General features: G+C 50.1%; 1 protein-coding gene across 1 annotated transcript; it reads left to right on the top strand.

Annotated features, from left to right (window-relative positions):
* The first annotated feature begins 5,501 nt into the window (after window positions 1-5,501).
* On the top strand, window positions 5,502-19,761 carry ZNF395 (zinc finger protein 395). The gene is made up of 9 exons (XM_079706407.1): window positions 5,502-5,748; window positions 7,106-7,338; window positions 9,730-9,839; window positions 14,217-14,452; window positions 14,897-14,997; window positions 15,698-15,977; window positions 17,321-17,413; window positions 18,284-18,387; window positions 18,610-19,761. Exons 1-9 carry the CDS (start codon window positions 5,515-5,517, stop codon window positions 18,719-18,721), a joined length of 1,503 nt encoding a protein of 500 aa, XP_079562533.1. The 5' UTR covers window positions 5,502-5,514; the 3' UTR covers window positions 18,722-19,761.
* The last annotated feature ends 102 nt before the right edge of the window (window positions 19,762-19,863 follow it).

Genomic DNA, 19,863 nt, shown 5'->3' with positions numbered 1-19,863 from the left:
CCTAAATTGTTCATTAGAGAGGCAGCAAAGCACCCATGCTTTGGCAAATGGGAGTCTTACTCCAAACTTCACCCTCCTTAACGACAAAAAAAAAAAAACAACCCACCACCAAAAACCCCATTAGTTGTGTAATGAATCAGTTTGATTTTATTACCTGTGTCCTGGAAGTGCTACTCGGTGACGTCATGGCCTGTTGCCATGGGAGGTAGGAGAGAGCACCCGTTGAGTGTGAGCGCATGCGTGCACACACGCACACAGGGATGTGCTGAGACCTGGGATTCTCCGGCAACAGTGACGTGTCAAATGGCAATTTGCAACTTAGAACCACAGAGAGGGTTTGTTTTCCTATTCTGTCTGTCCCAGTTATTTAACTGATGGCAGATGTCCTCATTAAGGGCTATTAGCGCATCAGAAGATGTTTGCTGAGCCTGGAAAAGGGCTAACCCCTTTTACATGGACCAAAATACATCTTCTTGGGTAGCCAACCCCTCCCTGTGGGTGACAGTGGTGGGGTGAGAAGCAAAGAGGACTCGGGATATCTTAAAACTGTACATCAGCCAGGAAATCTTTTTTAGCATGAGTTTATGTTTCGGTCAAGGACTTCGGTAAGTCGAGAATGTGACATTGTAAAGCTGGATTTGACTGTGTGTTGAAACACTGTTATAAACACCCTGAAATAGGTGTTTCTTGATTTCTCTTTGCCGAACCAGAACCATATGGCACGTTAGGGGCTGGCTGGTTATTATGGACCATCAATAGCTCCCAAGAAAGAAACCAATAGGGGGGTGAGTTGAAAGTAGAGATCAGGGAAGAAAGATTTGAAGGAAGCGGTGGTTACATTGGTAGAAACATGCTGGGAGGGGGTTGGGACCCTCAAGCTAAGGTATAAAGTAACCGGCCGTCCTGGAAAGTCCCTCTAGAGTCCAGATTAACCTGGATCCTCTTCCTGCCTGCATGGGAGACCTCTGTAGGTGCTTGAATTCACTTCCGAATCCCCGAAGGACTTGAGGGATGGTGTTACCTGTTGAGCCATGTTCCTACTGTAATGCTGATCAACACACCTGGCCATCCTGCCCAGCCTACATTTAATCTAGATTCATGTTTTTTCACTTCCGTGCTATCAATCCTCAGTGTAAATTTGGCTAAGCTTTCCCTTAACTTTTGGGATTGATTACATTATCTCTCTGCACCCTCTCAGAGGGCAATATTGTATATAAAGGTCTTCCCAAACCGCTAAATGATTAACAGTGACCTGGACTGTTGAACAAGGTTGGAGGAAAGCATTGGCCTTTATTTTGTAGGTGGGAGGTTAAGATGCAAGTGGAGAATGGGTTTTCAAGGAAAGAAAAAGCGCACAAGGAGACTTGCAGGATTGGGAGCTGGTTTTTTGTTTGTTTGTTTTGCTTTTGCTTTTTTTTTTTTTTTTTTCCTGTAGAGGTTCGCTGATATAGGGGGAAAAAAATACCATGTAGATGAAAAGCAACTTGAGTGTTTTATTTTGAGAGATCTCACACCTATTGGAATAACGGTAGGATCATGCCCTTTGACACCAGATAGACATGAGTTCAGTCCCTAGTGGCTGCCTTTCCTGGTTGTGTAGCCTTGGCAACCTAACCTCTCAGTGGCTCAGTTTCCTCATCAGACATAAAAGACCGTATCTTAAGTCACTCTGAGGATTAAATTAGATACAATTTGTGAAAGCTGGTGCTATTAGGCATTTAATAAAAGCAGTTTCCCTTCCTTCTTTCTCTTCTGCTTTTAAAAATTAAGATTTGGGCGCACTATAAATAAAACAAATAATAAAAGGTATTTCAGGGTGGAATTCAGGCCAGTTAAAGGTGAAAGGCCCGAGAATGCATGTGGGAAGAAGCCGGAAGTGGGCAGGTTCACCAACTGTGCAAATCCAGCAGGCTTTGGAAGGTGCAGCCTCACAAACCAAGTAAAAAGCGTTCTTTACATTAAAAAAAAAAAAAGACTTAACAAAAACATCGTCAGAGTCTGTTAGCCAAATATTTCAGGCTCCGTCTGGAAGCCCAGGAATTTTGGAAATACTACCCTTTCTTCATTTCAGTGGTAGAAACCTCAAACTTCCTGCTGTGGAAAGTGGGGGTGGCCACTGTGTTTTTTTCTTTTCTTTTCTTTTTTTTTTTTTTTTGGGTCAAGAGCAGGATTGTTTCTTTCTCTGGATGGATGCTGCCATCTGATGTCTCTAAGTGGCACTGTGGCTTCACTTCTAGCTCAGCGACATTAAACTGAGGGTTTGAGGTTCTTGTTTCTGGCTTGAGGCTTCGAGGATGGTGGTAGGTGACTGAGTTTTTAAAACCAAATTAGCACCAAATCAGCTTGGACATTTTTTTTTGGTAGTGGTAAAGAATTTACTCCTTATTTTTTATTCCTTTTGATGACATACATAGTAAAGCTTTCCAATAGAGTGTTACTAAATATAAAGTCACCAGACACCTAGAGAGGAACTCTGTAGGATGCTGTGATTTCGACCTTTTTCTTATCTCTTTGCTTTCTAGGGAATTCATGGTGGAGGTAGCATACTCTCTGATTCTAGCCCTTGAAGCTCTGAGTAAAACACTGATAAAAATGTGCCAAACCCTTTTCCTCTGTATTTGCCACTTTATTCTTATCTTTTAAGCTTATTTTTACCCTTCACATTTTGTTATTGTGGAGATGTGTGCTGAGCATACTTTGCTGGGATGGTTTTGGGAAGGAGGCCAGGAATCGGGAGACGTGAAGATGGCATGGGACCCAAACGAAGCCCTGAGGTACTTCTGGACAAGGGTGAAAAGTAAAGAAGGTTTATGGAACTATTCAAAGAAAGTTTGAACCCGTAGCTGTGGTGCAGTTTTCTCCTGGCGTGGGTGCGGCCAGGGGCAGAGGGGTGGGAGGGAGGAGAAAGGCTGCTGGAACAGTCTCTGGAAATGCCAAGCTTAATAGACAGGGGTGGAGTTAGCCTGATGGGCATTCCAGGTAGGGAAATAGTGTTGGTATTGAGTCTGTGAAAATCCTAGTATTTTACACCTGCCACAGCCCCGGGGATATGCTCTGTACAAATCAGTTCCTCGACTAAACACTGACTGGAGAAGTGAGTTACGAGGCAACAGAGGACCCGGGGCAGCAGAGATTCAGAGTGTGCTGGGACACCCAGGGGGAATGAGCCGCAGGGTGGCTGAGGAGCCCCCAGCGCTCTGGGGAAGGGGCAGCGTGAGTTCGCAGGGTGCCAGGTCTGATTCTTACCCTTCCTCCAGCAGACCCGGGAGCAGCTGTGCCCCCTGGTAGCGATCCACCCCTCGAGCCCTGTGCGGATACGAGGGATTCTGGTTTCTGGGGGTGAAGGGACGGCAGAGTTCTGACCTGTTGTTGGGTGACCAGTGGAAGTCAGCTCTTGGAGAGGCGTTGGTGGGAATGAAGCTGCTGACAAGGGCAACCAGTAGCCTGAGGACCGGGGGAGGGAACCAGGAAGGAGGGTGTGCCTGGGCTTGTGAGCACAGAGCTTGACCCTCTGGTGCTGGGCAGTACCTCGTGACCCGGGTCATGACATGGACAGCAGAGGTGGAAGTCAGTGGAGTCCAAGGAGGTGAGAATAGGGAAGCAGAGGCCATAGGTCATGGGCCCCAGGCAGAGGGTATCTGGGAAGAGGAGGGGGAGCATGGTGTCGTCCTAAAAAAACACAGACTTTGAAGTCAGTAGGTCCTGAGGGGCCCTGATTTGGCCTTTTACCCTGACCTTGGTTAAGTCTTTTAATCTCTCTGGGTCTTTGTTTTTTTTGAGAACAGAATAAGGATGGACACTAATGGTACCTGTGGAATGAGAGAATGCCAACCGCACTTAGAGTCTAGCACATAGGAAATGCTCTTCAGTGTTAGGTGTGAATACAATGTCTACACATAAATGAGGTGTTAAGAGGTGAGCTGTCCAAATAACCTGGGGGGTGCACCTTATAACCTAAGGGGGGAGGGATTATTCATCATCTTTTTAAGAACATGAAAGGTTAGTCTAATACGGAATTATTTAGAAGCCTGTGTCCAGAGGGCTTCCACTGGAACGTTCTCATTGCTCCTTGAAGGTTGATAAGGGGAGTATTAGCATTGTGACTTACAGATGAGGAAACAGGCTCTGAGTGGGGTCCACAGTGCAGCCTGAGGCAGATCTACTGTGTTTTCCCTGCATCCTGCTTAGCTGGGAGGCTGTGGATCAGGGGTGGGATTTCCCAAGAGCAAGCATGTTGACTGTTTTGAATCTCTGAGGTCCCATAAGATTGACTTCCTCCTTTCTGGAATGGTGTAGGCACCTGAAGGTCAAGGGGTGTCCCCCCACCCCTGCCCTGGGGCTTAGAGAGTGCCGGCTGGTTAGAACCCCACCTCTCAGGCAGGAGGATTTTGACTAAAGGAGCATCACACCAGGCTTCCTGGTGGTGTCTCCTTCCTAACTCTCTTCCCTATAAAATGCAGAGGACAGCGCTCTCCAGTGCCCTGCTTTCTGGAGTATGATATGTGGGGGTAAGCTGATACCTCTGAGCACACAGAAATGATGTGTACGGTTTCCAGAGCAGCTTCTGTCCATCGTGGGGTGACCGTGCAGAGGCCTGGAATGGTTCTTGGTCCGTGTCAGGGCTGTGGTCCTGCATTTCCGTCAGCCCTGAATGCTCAAGTGGCCTAAGCCCGGAGCCTGTTGGGGGCAGGGTGCAGGCAGTTGGGAGGCACTGAGAAGACCTGGGTTTGGAGTCAGGAGACCAGATCTCGTTCAGGCTCTGACACCAACTACCTGTACCGCCAGGAATAAGTCTCTTAAGCTCCCCACGTTAGTTCCCTCAAGTGGAAAACAAGGATAGTTAGCATGGCACACTTCTGTGGCTGTTGGCAACTTTGAAGCCAGCTGAGCTTGTGAATCTGAGTGTCTGACAGACCCCCTCCCGCTCTGACTTAGTGCTGTTGTAATAACATCCTGACCCAGGAAGCGGACGTTGGTGTGTGTGCTGAGATGCTCCCTGTGGGCAGAGCAGTTTCAGCAACACAACCCTGGGTACAGCCCTCAGGAAGAAGAATAAGGAATTTGTTAAATTTGCAGTGATGCATCCACCTAAGAAAACAATGTGTGACTTATAAAAGTATGATTGTAGAATAACATTTAATGATACAGTGTAACCCACACAGCATAAGTGTAAATTCAGTTTACCAAACCATGATCCCATTTTTGTAGAAATAGAAATATATAAATCTATGTGTAGAAGAAAGCTTGGAATGCTGTATAGGAAACATGGGTATCTGTGGGAGGCTGCTTCTTGAGGGATTTGTTTTTCTTTGTGCTTATCAATGCATTCTAAATGTCCTACTAGTAACAGGTATTACTTTTGTAAAAAGAAAAAAGTTGTAAAAGTTACTTTAAAATGTTTCATCCTTTTTAACGGACACTCAGGGGTTCCGGCTGTGTGTAGGGCTTTCTGATGCCTCCAGATACGGGATAAAGGACTCTGTACCCCCTTTGCCTCCCAGGAAAGGCAGCAGCATGGCCAGCGTTCTGTCCCGGCGCCTTGGCAAGAGGTCCCTCCTGGGCGCCCGGGTGTTGGGGCCACCCGGTGCTGCCCCACCCTTGGAGCCTCAGGCAGAGCTGCTTGAGGGGGCGGCTCCCCAGCCCTTCCTTGCCTCTAAGGACACGTCCTGCCAGGAACAGCCCAAGGAACTCCTCAAGGCTCCAGGCACCTCAGGCCTCCAGCAGGTGGCCTTTCAGCCCGGGCAGAAGGTAGGTGGATCCCCGAGTGGACAAATGTCCGATCTCTCCAGGCTTGCGTCTGGCGGCCCAGTGGTGCCCTGAGTGAAACTCTCTGGGCACGGGCTTTAGCACAGAGCTTTTCCCTGCAGCCATATGAGACCCTGGGCAGCAGGCTTCCCAAGGGAATGAGCAGACCCAGGGCTCCTCCACGACAGTTCTGGGCTCAGGCCTGTTCAGAACCTCAGTTCAGAGAGTGGCCAGAGCTGTTTCTCTTAATCTGTCTCAGTTTGCAACTTTACAAAAACAAGGGAAAGAATCTCAGACTTACAGGAGACAGATAAGATTGCATCTTTGAATTACCTTTAGATGTTTTCAAGAGATGAAGGTGTTTGTTTAGTTGGAATGCCATTTGGAGTCCCTTTTCCAGTGTTTCCTCCCCTGTGGCAGGGCTCAGGCATCACCTGTGCCTGATGTTGTCACTAGATCCAGATGCATGGGCTTCTCCTTCATTGCCTTCTCAAGAGCTGATAATAGAGGTCCTGCTTTCTGCCTCTGTTTCAAGGCTTGTGTTGTCCAGACATCTCTTCCCATGAGGTGAGGCCACCTGGCAACTGCTAGGCACCCTTGAAAGCAGTCAGCCTACTTCTTCACCGCTACCATCTTGCTCCCAGGTAGACTCAGGATTCTCTGAAGGGAAAAATGCAGGGTGTGAGCAATTCAAGGCAATAGTTGGGGACCAGCAGATATATAGGACTTCAGAGGCTAGTCAGGGCAAGAAATCAGGAGGGAGGGACACAGATTCCAAATTCATTTGATTTGAGAATTTAATCAGTTTACATTTAAAGTAATTAGTGATAGGTAAGGACTTGGTATTGCTATCTTGTTAACTGTTTTCTGACTGGTTTGTAATTCCTTTGTTTCTTCTTCTCTTGCTCTCTTTTTTGTATGTGATTTGTTGATTTTTTTTTTTTTTTTGGAGTCCTGTGCATTGATTTCTTTATCTTTTGTGTATCTCCTAGAGGTTTTTTTCTTTGTGGTTACCATGAGGCTTACAGAAAACATCCTATAGTTATAACAGTCTATTTTAAGATGATAACAACTTAACTTTAATTGCATATAGACTCCAAGTTAAAAAAAAATCCCAGTAACTGACACATTTGCTCTCTCCATCTAGAGAACTTATAAGGATTTGTTTTGGGAAGAACCAATCCACTGTGGCTAGTCTGGGTGTTCAGGTGGGAAGCAGGTACCTGGGAGCATCTGCTTGAATTAAAGATGAGTCAGAGAATGCAGTTTGTGGCATACGGCTCCTGGCTCCCAGAACTTGGGACATATGGAGTGAGAACTCCCAAGTGCTGACCACTGGTTGCTGTTTTTCTTTCCCCAGGTTTGTGTGTGGTATGGGGGTCAAGAGTGTACAGGACTGGTGGAGCGGCATAGTTGGGCAGACGATAAGGTGACTGTCTGGCTGTTGGACCAGAAGTTACAAATCTGCTGCAAAGCGGAGGAGGTGTGGCCGGCCGAGCTGCAGAGCCCCGTCCCCCAGGTGCCACCTCCCGAGCAGGGAACCCAGGCGCCAGCCTACAGGCCTGTCTCCAGGAACATTGATGTCCCAAAGAGGTTTGTGTGACAGAACCTGGGCTCTGAAAGACACATGAGTGGTGAGGTGTGGGGTTTTGGGATGCCTTGTGTTGGGGAAGGAATGTGGAACTACCAGGTGTCTAGTAGTCAAGATATCGGACAAATGGGATACAGTGAGAGGGCATCCTTTTGAAAAGACCCAGAAGGGCGTCTTTTTTTCCCTGTAACTCTATTATGGGTGATATAGGTTGTCTGGCTAAGGGCTATTTTTTTCCCCTTTCATGCTCAAACTAAAATTAGGTCTTAGTTTTTCATGATGAGGGAGAAAAAAATGGCTTAGATCAGGAGTCAGCAAACGTGTTCAGAATGGGCCAGAGAGTAAATAACGTAGGCTTTGTGGGCCAAATGGTCTCTGTCACAGCTGCTCTGCTTGGCTGTGGTCACGTGAAATCAGCCACAGATAGTATGTAAACAGGCGGGCGTGTTGTGCCCCAATAAAACCTTACTTACGGACACTCAGATTTCAATTTCATGTCATTTCCATGTGTCATATCAAGAAGGAATATTTTTTCGATTTTTAAAACCATTTAAAAATTGTTAAGCCATTCTTAGCTTGCGAGCCAGGCTAAAACAGGCGGAAAGGCTCAGTCTAGAGATTGCAGAGCCCTGGCTAGATATTTAAAACTATCGATGCTGAATGAAGAACGCTTACTTTGCTTTAGAATTTTTTTAAAAATTATTTTTACTTTTCTGGCCACACTGCACAGTATGCAGGATCTTAGCTCCCGACCAGGGATTGAACCCATGCCCCCTGCAGTGGAAGCGTGGTCTTAACCACTGGACCCGCCAGGGAATTCCCTTCTTTAGAATTTTATGACATGATTTTTTTCCCTGAGAATATGTATATTCTAATTTCTATGTTATATACTTTATGCACATTGATATTTTAAGATTAAAAGAGAAAATCTGCCAATGAGATTCTTTTCTTTAAAAATAAATTTATTTATTTTTATTTATTATTTTTCACTGTGTCAGGTCTTCGTTGCTGCGTGCAGGCTTTCTCTAGTTGCGGCGAGTAGGCGCTACTCTGTTGCAGTGCGCGGGCTTCTTATTGCGGTGGCTTCTCTTGTTGCGGAGCACGGGCTCTAGGCATGTGGGCTTCAGTAGTTGTGGCACGCGGGCTCAGTAGCTGTGGCTCGCGGGCTCTAGAGTGCTGGCTCAGTAGTTGTGGCGCAGGGGCTTAGTTGCTCCGTGACGTGTGGGATCTTCCCGGACCAGGGCTCGAACTGGTGTCCCCTGCATTGGCAGGTGGATTCTTAACCACTGCGCCACCAGGGAAGGGAAGCCCTTGCCAGTGAGATCCTTATATACGGATGTGTAAGCAGTTGAGCCCTGCCCCCTGCCCCATCTGTGTTTGTCTGTGAGTATTATTGTTATTGACAGTACACCCCGTGTCTTGAGACCAGACCAGAGCAACAACATTTGTGATTGTCAATTCAATGGAATACTGGCAAAGAATTTGTCTTTCCATTCTGTGGAAATAAAAATACAAATAATCATATAAAAAGGGGGATGCTGACACATTTAATACATTACTAGTTTTCGTTTAGCTGCTTCAAGCCCAGTCATATATTTTAGTGGATCTGAATTGTAAAGAATGAATTGTATAATACAGTCCTTTGAAATAGAGGAGCCACCTAGAAATTTATTTCAGATGGACTTTTCATACGTTAGCATTAACTTATAGATAGCTTTAATTTTATTTCCAAATAATGTAACTTTATGTGGATTAAAAAAATTATGTGTAAAATTTTATAGAACTCTGCTGTATAAAGCATTGAGATTTGCACTGGAAGATTTATTTTAGTATTTCTGGGTTTTTTGCTCATTGGCTTATGTACCAGGTTCTGTTCACATTCAGAAGCTATCACAATACCTCATCATTAATCTTGCGGGGAGGGGAAGGAATTGGTTAGTGTAATTGTTCCCTCTTAAATTTAAATATAAAACGAGGAAAGGAAGGTAATTTTGGTGATTTTGAATTCTAGCTGGCCGTCTTTTATGCCCATGCTTTATTTCATTGCTTGGACTCATTTTCCCTTCCCCCAAATGAAATTCCTGATTTTAAGCTGCAGACTTAGAGTTAGGAAGGGAATTCAAGGGAGAGTGGAACTGCCTCCGGGTGTCAGCAGTGGGATGGGGACCAGCCTGCTTCTGCGGGGGCTTGACTGATAATATCAGTGTAGCTCAGAATTGAGTCTTTTTCATGAAGAATGAAGAGAGGTCTGCATGCTTTATTTAACAATATTACTTGAGCACACACTGACTGATTGGAGTCGAGGCGTGGAGGGGACAATCTAGGAATGTAAGATGCTCACATGACCAGCTGTGTCGGGAAGTAACCTTTGGCTCTCACCTGTCTGAATCCAGGAAGTCGGATGCAGTGGAGATGGACGAGATGATGGCAGCCATGGTGCTGACGTCCCTGTCCTGCAGCCCCGTGGTGCAGAGTCCTCCTGGGGTCGAGACCAACTTCTCTGGTGAGGAACGGGGCCCGGGTGGGTTCTGGGTGCGGCAGAGGCCCACGACCAACCTCTTCTGCTTTGGGCAGATAATTGCCTAAGTCGCTGGCCTGGCAGCAGGGTTTCTGGAGTCTCTTCTCCCTGGCATCCCAGAGTGGCTGAGTGACACGGAGTTAGCCGCTTCCATTCTTTTTCCTCAGTTTCCTCCTCTGGGGAGAAGCTTCCTGGTGCATTGTGAAGATGATTGAGCACGGGACTGAGCCACACTGGCCACTTGAGTAAGTTCTTCAATGGGAGTAAGCGAGCGAGGCACTTGTGGGGCTGAACATGGCCAGTGGAGGAACACTGAGTCCTAAAGGTAGAAACTTACCAAATGGACCCCTAGTGGCCTCAGCCGATTCACTCCCCCGTTACAAGTGCCTGATTCAGCCTTGTAAATTAGTGTGGAACAAATGAGCTGAAGTCTAAAATAAATCTAATTGTGTAATACAAATCGATAGTAAGACTTCACAGCAAATTTATAAATTAAAAGAAAATTCTAGCACAACCCCCAAAATACATCACGAGTAATATGGGAGGAAGGGGGGTTGCTGGATATCAGTAGCTTGATAAGACTGGTAGTGAACCTGAAGGGGTGTTTTTGGAAACTTGTCATCAGGCTGGCCTGACTTACTCCCAGGGAATAACTTTTTCATTGGTGAGACCTAACTGAATTGCGAGCTTCTTAAAAGCTTATAGGAAAATACGGAGTCAGCTCTGAACACATACCAGGAGGAAAGTGGCCTTTATAAGCATCCCTCATAAATAATCTCCCTACTGCTATTGCAGTCTGACGGTACCAGTTGTGAAGCAGAGCATCACACACCTGCTCTGTGAACACCTGGGGCCCACACAGGCAACGCAGGGAGGAAAGGAGTCAATCTTAAGTTCTTAGGAAACTCTACGAGTTTAGGAGATGCAGGAGGTTGGTCAACAGGAAGAAGATCCAGGAAAGTGTCATAAAGGGAGAGAAAATGGTTGACTGCTATTCCCATTAGGTTGTGTGTGTGTGTGTGTGTGTGTGTGTGTGTGTGTGTGTATAATCCATCTACATATGTTCATACACACATCCCAACACAGTATATACGTATCTTAACTGATAATATGCCATGATATCTTAAGTCCCCTTTGATAAACATTTTTCATTGTCTGTTAAAGACTTTTTTTCCCATTACAGTATCTTTAAAAAAAAAAATTTGTGGATTGATTGATTGATTTGGCTACCCCAGATCTTAGTTGCCGCTCTCAGGATCTTTAGTTGTGGCATGTGGGATCTAGTTCCCTGACCAGGGATTGAACCCGGGCCCCCTGCATTGGGAGGGTGGAGTCTGAACCACTGGACCACCAGGAACGTTCCAGTATATTTCTGATCTTACGTTGAAGTCAGTGGAGAAATAAGGCCCCCTTGGCAGCTAATTATGTTGACGTATTCTGCCAGGTGAGGTCTCCACAGCAGCCAGAACCTTGCTCTAATCGTGGATACTCTTTGTGCAGAATCCACCCTTTCCCTCTGGTCTCTGTAGTGTTAGGATGGCTCTGCATGGGCGTGTCGAGAGCAGAGGGAATTACAAGGATTTCTCAGAAGTTCACCATGCGTTTGCAGGGGAGCACTTTGCTTTCATGCTCTGTTGACCCTGCCCTAGAAAACCTTACGACCTCAGGTAGAGTGATTTATGTTCCTCTCACAAGGTATAGGTTAATTTATGAGATTCACTTTTTGCTTTGTTCTGTATTTTTCCTTGTGTGCCAATTTGCCAGTGTCACTGTTGAGCCATTTGAATGGTTCCTCGGTGGAAGGCGGCTGTGCTGTGGGGCGGGCCTGCCGTGTGACCCGCTCTCTTCTTCTGTCCTGATGCTAGATGTAGCACCGCTGCTCCCTTGCCCTTCTCTCCCTGATAGGTTTCTTGAGTGGACGTGTGTGAACCCTTGCCCTGCTGGCGGCTCCTGAGATCTTTCCTGAAGGGCTACCCTATTTTTAGCCCCACGTGTAGATGTTGTAAACTCTTGGTTTCCAGGAAGTCATTGCTTTGAGACTTGACAGTGACACTTAGGAAGGGCCGAGTTCATCTGTCCCCTTCTGTCTGGATGGGCTTTTCCTAGCGTGTGAGACTTAATTAAGGAGAGCCTGCGTTGGAAACACGAAATGCTGGCCGTCTGGATGAGCCTAGAAGCGGTTTGGAATATGGAGTGGGATGAGAGAAAAGCAGCGGGATGTTTCTCCTGGCCACAGGGGATGTGGTAGACCGTCTCAGAATCCAGGCTGAGGAGGCTCCGTGGAATGCTGCCCATGTTGGGAGTTGGAGCTTTTGGGGACAAGGCCACCATACCTGCATGTGTCACAGTTTTCCCCCCTTTCCTTGCTATTTCCACATATCAACATTTCAGCTTCTCCTATAGTAAAAATTAATATGGATTTATGGTCTCGGCATGGAAGACTCTGGGTCGGGCCTAGAGCAGCCCGAAGAAAGGCAGCTTAAAAACTGAAAATTTGACATGGCTCACCTGTGACCTTCCTGTTCAGATGCATTGCTGGCAGCAGGGCAGCGGGTTTAGGCCACGTCGGCTGTGTGGGCCTCCTGTCGTCTTGTGATGGGTCTGAACTGCTCTCAGAGCTTGTCTTCCCTTCTCTAAGCGTGTTCCCTGTGGATAAAAGAGGAGCCACCTGGGCCACAGCTGGCTCTGGTAAAGGCTACACCTCCCGACAGCTGCGAGCGCTAGCTGGATGGTTTCTTTTCACACGCCGGTTTTGATGCACTTGCCTGGGTTTAAATGATCAAACAGGCATTTTTTCAAGAAAGCCTGGTTACCAAGCCCTTAAGCTGGCCTCTCCATCCTACTCTGCTGCAGGGAAAGCTTCCCAAGTGGTACCCAGCCCGCTTGTCTGTGCTTGGGAGGGAGGCAGGAGAGGCTCTGCCCCTCCCCTCTGCCCGCTCTCCCCCTGCCTTTAAAGTGACAAGTACATTTTAATTAGGTTATCTTTCCATTAATAATACAGGTTTCCCCTGCTATCTGAAAGTAGAACATTTCTGTGAAAGCTGAAATGGTACAAAGCGAAGCAGTTACCTTAGTACACATCTTGCTAACAGATGCACAGAATAAATCAAGATAAAGCACGGATGCTCACAGACACAGTTCAAAGCTATGGTCGCTAGGTGCTGAGGGGCCGAGTGTGGTTCCCAGGAAGGAGCTCAGCGGGGCCTCTCTTACTGCTTGGGGTGTGCACTGCCTCTGTCACAGCTCACTGCAAAACCAACATCGAACGCTATTTTCACCTTTTTTCATAAAGTGAAAACCCTCCTCAGATTTCTTTTAGTTAATGAAAACAGATACTAATGTATGGCTGTCACTTGGTATTTGTGGATGATTGGTCCAGGACCCCTGTGGATACCAAACTCCATAGATGCTCAAGTCCCTTGTATAAAATGGCATAGTACTTGCATGTAACCTACGCATATCCTCCTGTATACTTTAAATCACCTCTAGATTACTTTTAATACCTAAAACAATGTAAATGCTGCATACAATGTAAATAGTTGTAAATACAATGTAAATGCCTTTTTTTTTTTTTTTTTTTTTTTGCGGTATGCGGGCCTCTCACTGTTGTGGCCTCTCCCGTTGCGGAGCACAGGCTCCGGACGCGCAGGCTCAGCGGCCATGGCTCACGGGCCCAGCCGCTCCGCGGCATGTGGGATCTTCCCGCACCGGGGCACGAACCCGTGTCCCCTGCATCGGCAGGCGGACTCTCAACCACTGCGCCACCAGGGAAGCCCTGTAATGCCTTTTAAATGTTGCTGTTTAAATGTTTAATTGGTGTGTGGCAAATTCAAGTTTTGCTTTGGGGAACTTTCTGGAATTTTTTCTTCCTGAATATTTTCAATCCACGGTTGGTTGAATTCTCGGATGCGGAAACTGCAGATTCGGAGGGCCGACTGTGGGTCTTTCATCAAAGGGAAATGGTGTAACGCAAACTTTCGAAAAGTGGGGGACACCCACACACAAAATGCAGTTGCAGCGTGTGTCTGGCGGTCAGATTATCAGCATGGCTGTTGCCAGGAAGTGTCCACTACAGCAGAGCAGGGCCACCCACAGACAGCGCTGCAATGAATGGACCCACTCCTCATTTTTACTGAAGCTCAGAAAGGGGAGGGGCTTGTTGGGGGGCGGGGCGCCATTTTGTTGTCTTTTTGTTTTTCCCCCTTGGAGTGGCAAAGCCAGGCAAGCCAGAGCCAGGAATTAGATGCGGGAACCCACACTCCAAACTAGAGTTTCCTGGCCTCCGCCCTGGGCTGCCCGTGCAGAATCTGGAGTGGACCCGGGGACAGGCCCCTGAGCATCCTCTGTCTCGTCTCTTCCCAGCTTCCCGCGCGGCCTGTGACCCGTGGAAGGAGAGCGGCGACGTGTCGGACAGCGGCAGTAGCACCACCAGCGGGCACTGGAGCGGGAGCAGCGGCGTCTCCACCCCTTCGCCCCCCCACCCCCAGGCCAGCCCCAAGTATTTGGGGGACGCCTTTGGCTCTCCCCAAACTGATAACGGATTTGAGACCGACCCGGACGCCTTCCTGTTGGATGAACCAGCTCCCCGCAAAAGAAAGGTACGTGGCGTGAGCGGGGAGCTCAGCCGTGGAGGGGACGGGCCCCGGGTCCTGGGCCTTCTCAGGCTCCATCCCATTTCGGCTTTCCTTTGCTGCTTCTCTCTCCTCCTGGCATTCCCAGGAGCCTGATCCTCCTCTCCAGCGCCACGTCCTTGGCCTTCTCACCCCTGCCCCAGCCCTGCCTTCGTTCCTGCTCTCCCGCAGAGGCCTCCGGCAGGCCTTCCTCCCTCCCCACCAACCATCCCCACTCCAGGCGCCGATGCCAGCCCCCGGGACCAGCTGCCGAGTCCAGGCTCTGTGCCCCTGCTTGTCAGTGTCTCTGGTCCCTGGGAAGCCCTTTCCTCGGCCTTCTGCTGGGTTCTGTTCGAAGGCAGCTAAAGCCCCCACTGGGTGAGGCTGGGAGGGGAGGACACGTGCCCCTTACCACGTCTTCCTTTCCCCCAGAACTCGGTGAAGGTGATGTACAAGTGCCTGTGGCCCAACTGTGGCAAAGTCCTGCGCTCCATCGTGGGCATCAAGCGCCACGTCAAAGCCCTCCACCTGGGGTAGGTACAAGCCCGGGGCCCCTCTGCCGAGGGTGCCGTTCAGGCGTCCTCCACCTGCCGATTCCCCGAGACCCACAGTCCCTAATGCCTCCAAGAAACTGGCCGGCTGAGGACACCACCTGTCCCTGGCCTCGTGCCCTGCAAAACAGTCCCTTGGAAGGAGATCTTTGCCAGGAAGGAGGCCCCTCCTGCAGTAGTGGATGTTGATGCTGTTGATGGGAAGGGAGGTCTCTCCACCTTGCCGTCGTGTCTCCTCACCTCACCGTAGGCAGGAAGGTGTTTCAGTTCTGGACAGATAGAGGGAGACTGGGGAGAGCTTGTTGCTTCCCCTCGGGAAGCCAGGGCTCCCTTTGCACTGACCCCCTGGCGCTGGGGCAGCTTATGGCCAAGGAAACTGACTCAGAGCCCTTTGCCTGAAGGAGAGCAACTGCGAGTGGGTGGGGCCCGGAGAGGACCCGGGGCGGAGATCAGAGTCAGATCTTGTGGGAGGAGAAGACTTCAGTGACAGGGAAAACAATTCCCGTTGGGGGGCCAGCCTGTAATCCCCTGTGAGCCCACGTCAGGAGCGGGTGTCCTGCTGGCCTTCCTCCCAGACTCGCCAGGCGGCCCTGGGCAAGTGCTCCCCTTGCGCCTCACTCTCCCCTGTGTTTGGACCAAGGCAGCGTGTCCCTGGTCATCAGTGCGTCTCCCTCCCACACAGGGACACTGTGGACTCCGACCAGTTCAAGCGGGAGGAGGATTTCTACTACACAGAGGTGCAGATGAAGGAGGAAGCTACTGCCGCTGGTGGCTCCACCGTCGACCCGGCTCCCACCCCCAGCATGACCAGCCCGCCCCTTGCCGTTCTCCCTCCGCCTCCTCCCAAAGCCCAGTCCTCAGGCCCAGATCACCCTGGCCTGGAGTCCTACCTGCCCTCTGGTGCTCTCAGCAAGTCAGCTCCTGGCTCCTTCTGGCACATTCAGGCCGACCATGCATACCAGGTATAGGGTGGGGACCTGCTGGGAGCTCAGTCTGGCGGCTGTGAGGGCATTCAGCATCTGACTGTCACTGGTCAGCCTGATCACAGGCCACTGACCACCCCGGCTGAAGGCTGAGTCCTTTGGCTGCATTACTAATCTCTGACTTCTACAAAGAAGAAAAGAAAAATGACTTCACACTCGATAAATATGGGGATTCCAGAGTTCTACCTCAGTGGCCATCATGAGCGGTTTGAGAAATCTGGATGAATCCCTGGGTAACCAGGCTGATGGATTTGGGCTGGGGAAATGGTACATCGCTGGCTATAAAAGGGGATAGAATAGTGTAGTTGGGTTTCCCAAAGCAAATCCCCAGTTCCTAGAATTGTGTTAAGAAATAATCTGGCACTCCATTTTTCAAATACCTACTAAGCCTCGGGCTAAGCTTTACGGATAGAATAAGACATAGTTCCTGACCTTGTGAAGTGTATGCTTTAGCTGGAGAGAGAAATGAATGGGTAACTATGGTTAATTACAATAAGTAATCAAAGTATCTTACTGGAGGCATAAGAAATTGTTGTGGGTATGGGAAAGACCAAGCTACTCTGCCTACGGGGTTGGTAAAGCTGTCATGGAGGGAGTGGCATTAGGATGGTCTTTACTGCACGTAGTAGGTACTGAACACCCTGCTTGCCATGTGTCGGTTTTTCTTAAAATCCTTGTATGCCTACAGCTTGGTTTTATCCGACTCTAGGCTGATTTGCAAGTTTGTAATTAAAAAGCAGTGTTTTCCATCAGAAAGCCTTTACAGATGAGCCAGCTCTCCTGCTCATTAGAATGAGTGGCCGCTTAGCTATTTCATGTTGGGCCAACTTCAGGTGGCCCTTCGGGCAGCCGGCCGACTCTGTGAGATGGGGCCTGGAGAGGGCGGCTGGTGTTTTTACAAACAACCCTCAACCTGGACGTGCCGCTTCCACGCGGTTGCCTGGGGACGCCAGACCCTTAGCGCAGCCCCAGAAGCTCCCACTCAGAAGGCTTTTGGACTTCTTGGGGGAAACTGCCTCGAGCGTGTTCTCGGTGGGTGATCCAGCCAAGAAGTTAATCCGCAGAGATGATTAAGTCATGAGGCTGGCATGTACACCAGCTCCAAGAGAAGGGCTCCAAAAAAAGATTGGAGCCTGAGACTCAGGCGACCCCACAGAGTCGGTACTCTCATATTTCTCTTTGGAAGAGCATTTCGGGGTGTCCCAGAATTTCCTAGTCCGAGGTGCACCTGCTGCTGCAGACTGTGAGGTCACGGGGGGAGGGCTGGGCCCCGAAAGCTTCCTGAGCTGCGGCCCTGGCTGACGCTCTCTGATCTCCGGCAGGCCCTGCCGTCCTTCCAGATCCCCGTCTCACCGCACATCTACACCAGTATTAGCTGGGCCGCTGCCCCCTCTACGGCCTCCTCCCTCTCTCCGGTGAGTGTGCCCAGCTCTGAGCCCATCAGCATTTCCAGGGACCCGGTGCCGGAGGCCGCCTCCCCGTGCACGCCTCCTGTGCCCCAGCTTCTCGAAGGTCTGTGTGCCGTCTCCCCTCAGCTCGCCCCTCCCACCCCCTGCGGGTCACAGGCTCCTGTAGAAGGTGGGAGGGGCGCACCTGCAGAGGAGCACCCAGATCAAGCAAGTTGATTGCCAAGAAGATCACGGGGCCAGGCGGGGTCCGTGCCCTATTTAGCCGTGAGCGTCTGTGCGTGCTTGGTAAGGTTTTAATGCTGAGAGGAGAAGGGAGAGAACGTGGGAAAGCTGGAGAGGAAGAGGGCGGGTGAGAAAGGAGAGAGGAGCTTGTGGGTGGGCAGTGCGGGTGGATCAGAGGTCCCCAGGCCACTGGGGACCAGCGCTTTAGGTGGCTTGCCTGTGAACTAAAATAAATCGGAAGTCCTTTTGAACCACGCTTGCTGGGTTCCAGTCTGAAACATCTCCTGCGGGAAGGCATCACACGTTGTAAAACGTGCCTTGGAGGTGCCATTGAGGCAGGGCCGTGCCTCCTGTTGTCCCACATACGGTGCCTCCATCCAGATCTGCAGGGAGCAGTCCACAAGGTGTCCAGGCCAAGTGGCTCCCCCTGCCCATGGCCCCTACTCCCAGCGGGCGTGTGGCTTTCCAGGCCGGCTCGTCCGTCTCCACCTCCCCTCCCTAGCTGGTCCCTGCTCACCTCTGCCTGGAATGTCCTTCCAGAGAAGGCCTCCTGGCACAAGGCGGGTGTGGCCGGCTGTCCCTGGGGATGGTCCTCTCGCCTTGCACGTCTGCCCTCGTGCTCACGGCCCATTCCCGCACCCCCACCGTGCCCAGGTCCGGAGCCGGTCTCTCAGCTTCAGCGAGCCCCAGCAGCCTCCACCCGCCATGAAATCTCACCTGATTGTCACTTCTTCACCCCGGGCCCAGAGCAGCACCAGGTGAGACCGTCTGCTCCCGTGGCCTCCCTTCTGGCTTCGGTCCCCGCCTGACCCTCGTCCGCAGGGTCGGTCCCAGGGAACCACCCTGGGTGCGGGGGGGAGGCAGCTGGTCCTCCCGTCCCGGTGGCTCCCACCCGCTCCCACCACCGCTTCTGGCTCAGCCTCGGGCCCGGCCGCGCTCCAGCCAGTGCGTGACTGTCCCCTCGTTGCTCCGTCTTGCAGGAAAGCCCGCGGGGAGGCTAAGAAGTGCCGCAAGGTGTACGGCATCGAGCACCGGGACCAGTGGTGCACAGCCTGCCGCTGGAAGAAGGCCTGCCAGCGCTTCCTGGACTGAACTGTCCAGCAGCCCTGCCCGACGGCCAGAGGACAAAGGCAGACGCGTCCTAAGCCCTCAGCAGAAACCTAAAAGCTAAAGCGTGGACATTGGGAGTTTGGGCTCTATTGGCCAAGGTTTAATACTTAAAACGTTTTTCCCTCCCTCACGGGAACGTTTTATTTAAAAAAAAAAAAAAACATGAAAATATTTTTCCCCCCTAAAATAGAAGAGAGCCAAAACTGACCAAGGGTATTCTGCAGTGAACCAGAGACCAAAGAACTGATTCCACTCCCCTCCCCGCAGCCCGTCTCCCTAGGGGATTAGTTTGTACGTAAAGAAAGAAGGAACAGCTCATTCTGTTTCCTGCTGAGGTGGTGAATTCTTTGCTTTCTCCACTCTTCCAGAAGGGACTGTAAGCAAGATGGATTTACTTTTCTTTAAAAAAAAAAAAAAAAGAAAGAAATTTCTGGCTGATGACTCAGAGAGCAGGGCCTGCAGAGGCTGGCGTGGGAGAGTGGGGGGAATCTGGGGGCTTCGTAAGGTGCAGCCGGCCCTCCTCCGCCCGCACGTGGGAGAAGGGAGACCTTGTCCTCACCAGTCAGCTTCCATGGAAGTCGAAGGAGAACCATTTCCCTGGTGACGACTGTTTGACTCTGGGTTCCCTGACCTTGAGTTGCAGCCCAACCGATATTGTATGGCTTCTTCTCCAAGCCCAGACTCGTAGGTTTGTAAAGACTGTCCCCAAATAGCTGAGCCAAAGGGCTCAAACGAATTCACGTTGGGCGGTGTGGCAGTTAAACACTACCTTGATCACTCTTTCGTATTTCCTTGAGGAGAGACCAGAGGGTATAGTATTTGTGAGAGTTCTCCCCCGTTCCCCGAGTGAATCAACTCCCCCCCAGCTCTGGAAGACACCCCGGAAACACTTTGTTTTCTGTTACGGTGTATTCAGAAGCCTCTTTCTGATTAAAGATCCCTTTTGTTTGGCTGAGAGACCCTGCCCTGAGATAGGTTCCCCTTTGTCTCTGGTTTCACCAGGGATTTTCCCATGTCCCTCCAAGGCCGCAGGGCTGGGCTGGCGGAGAGAACCGACTGAAAGGTAGGTGGCAGCTTCCCCAGAGGGAGTGGAGTGGTCCCCAAAGGGTCCACTGGCTCACCTG

The sequence above is a fragment of the Hyperoodon ampullatus genome (assembly GCF_949752795.1).
Source record: "Hyperoodon ampullatus genome assembly, chromosome: 6".
NCBI lineage: Eukaryota > Metazoa > Chordata > Mammalia > Artiodactyla > Ziphiidae > Hyperoodon > Hyperoodon ampullatus.
This window is presented reverse-complemented; position numbering and strand designations above follow the sequence as displayed.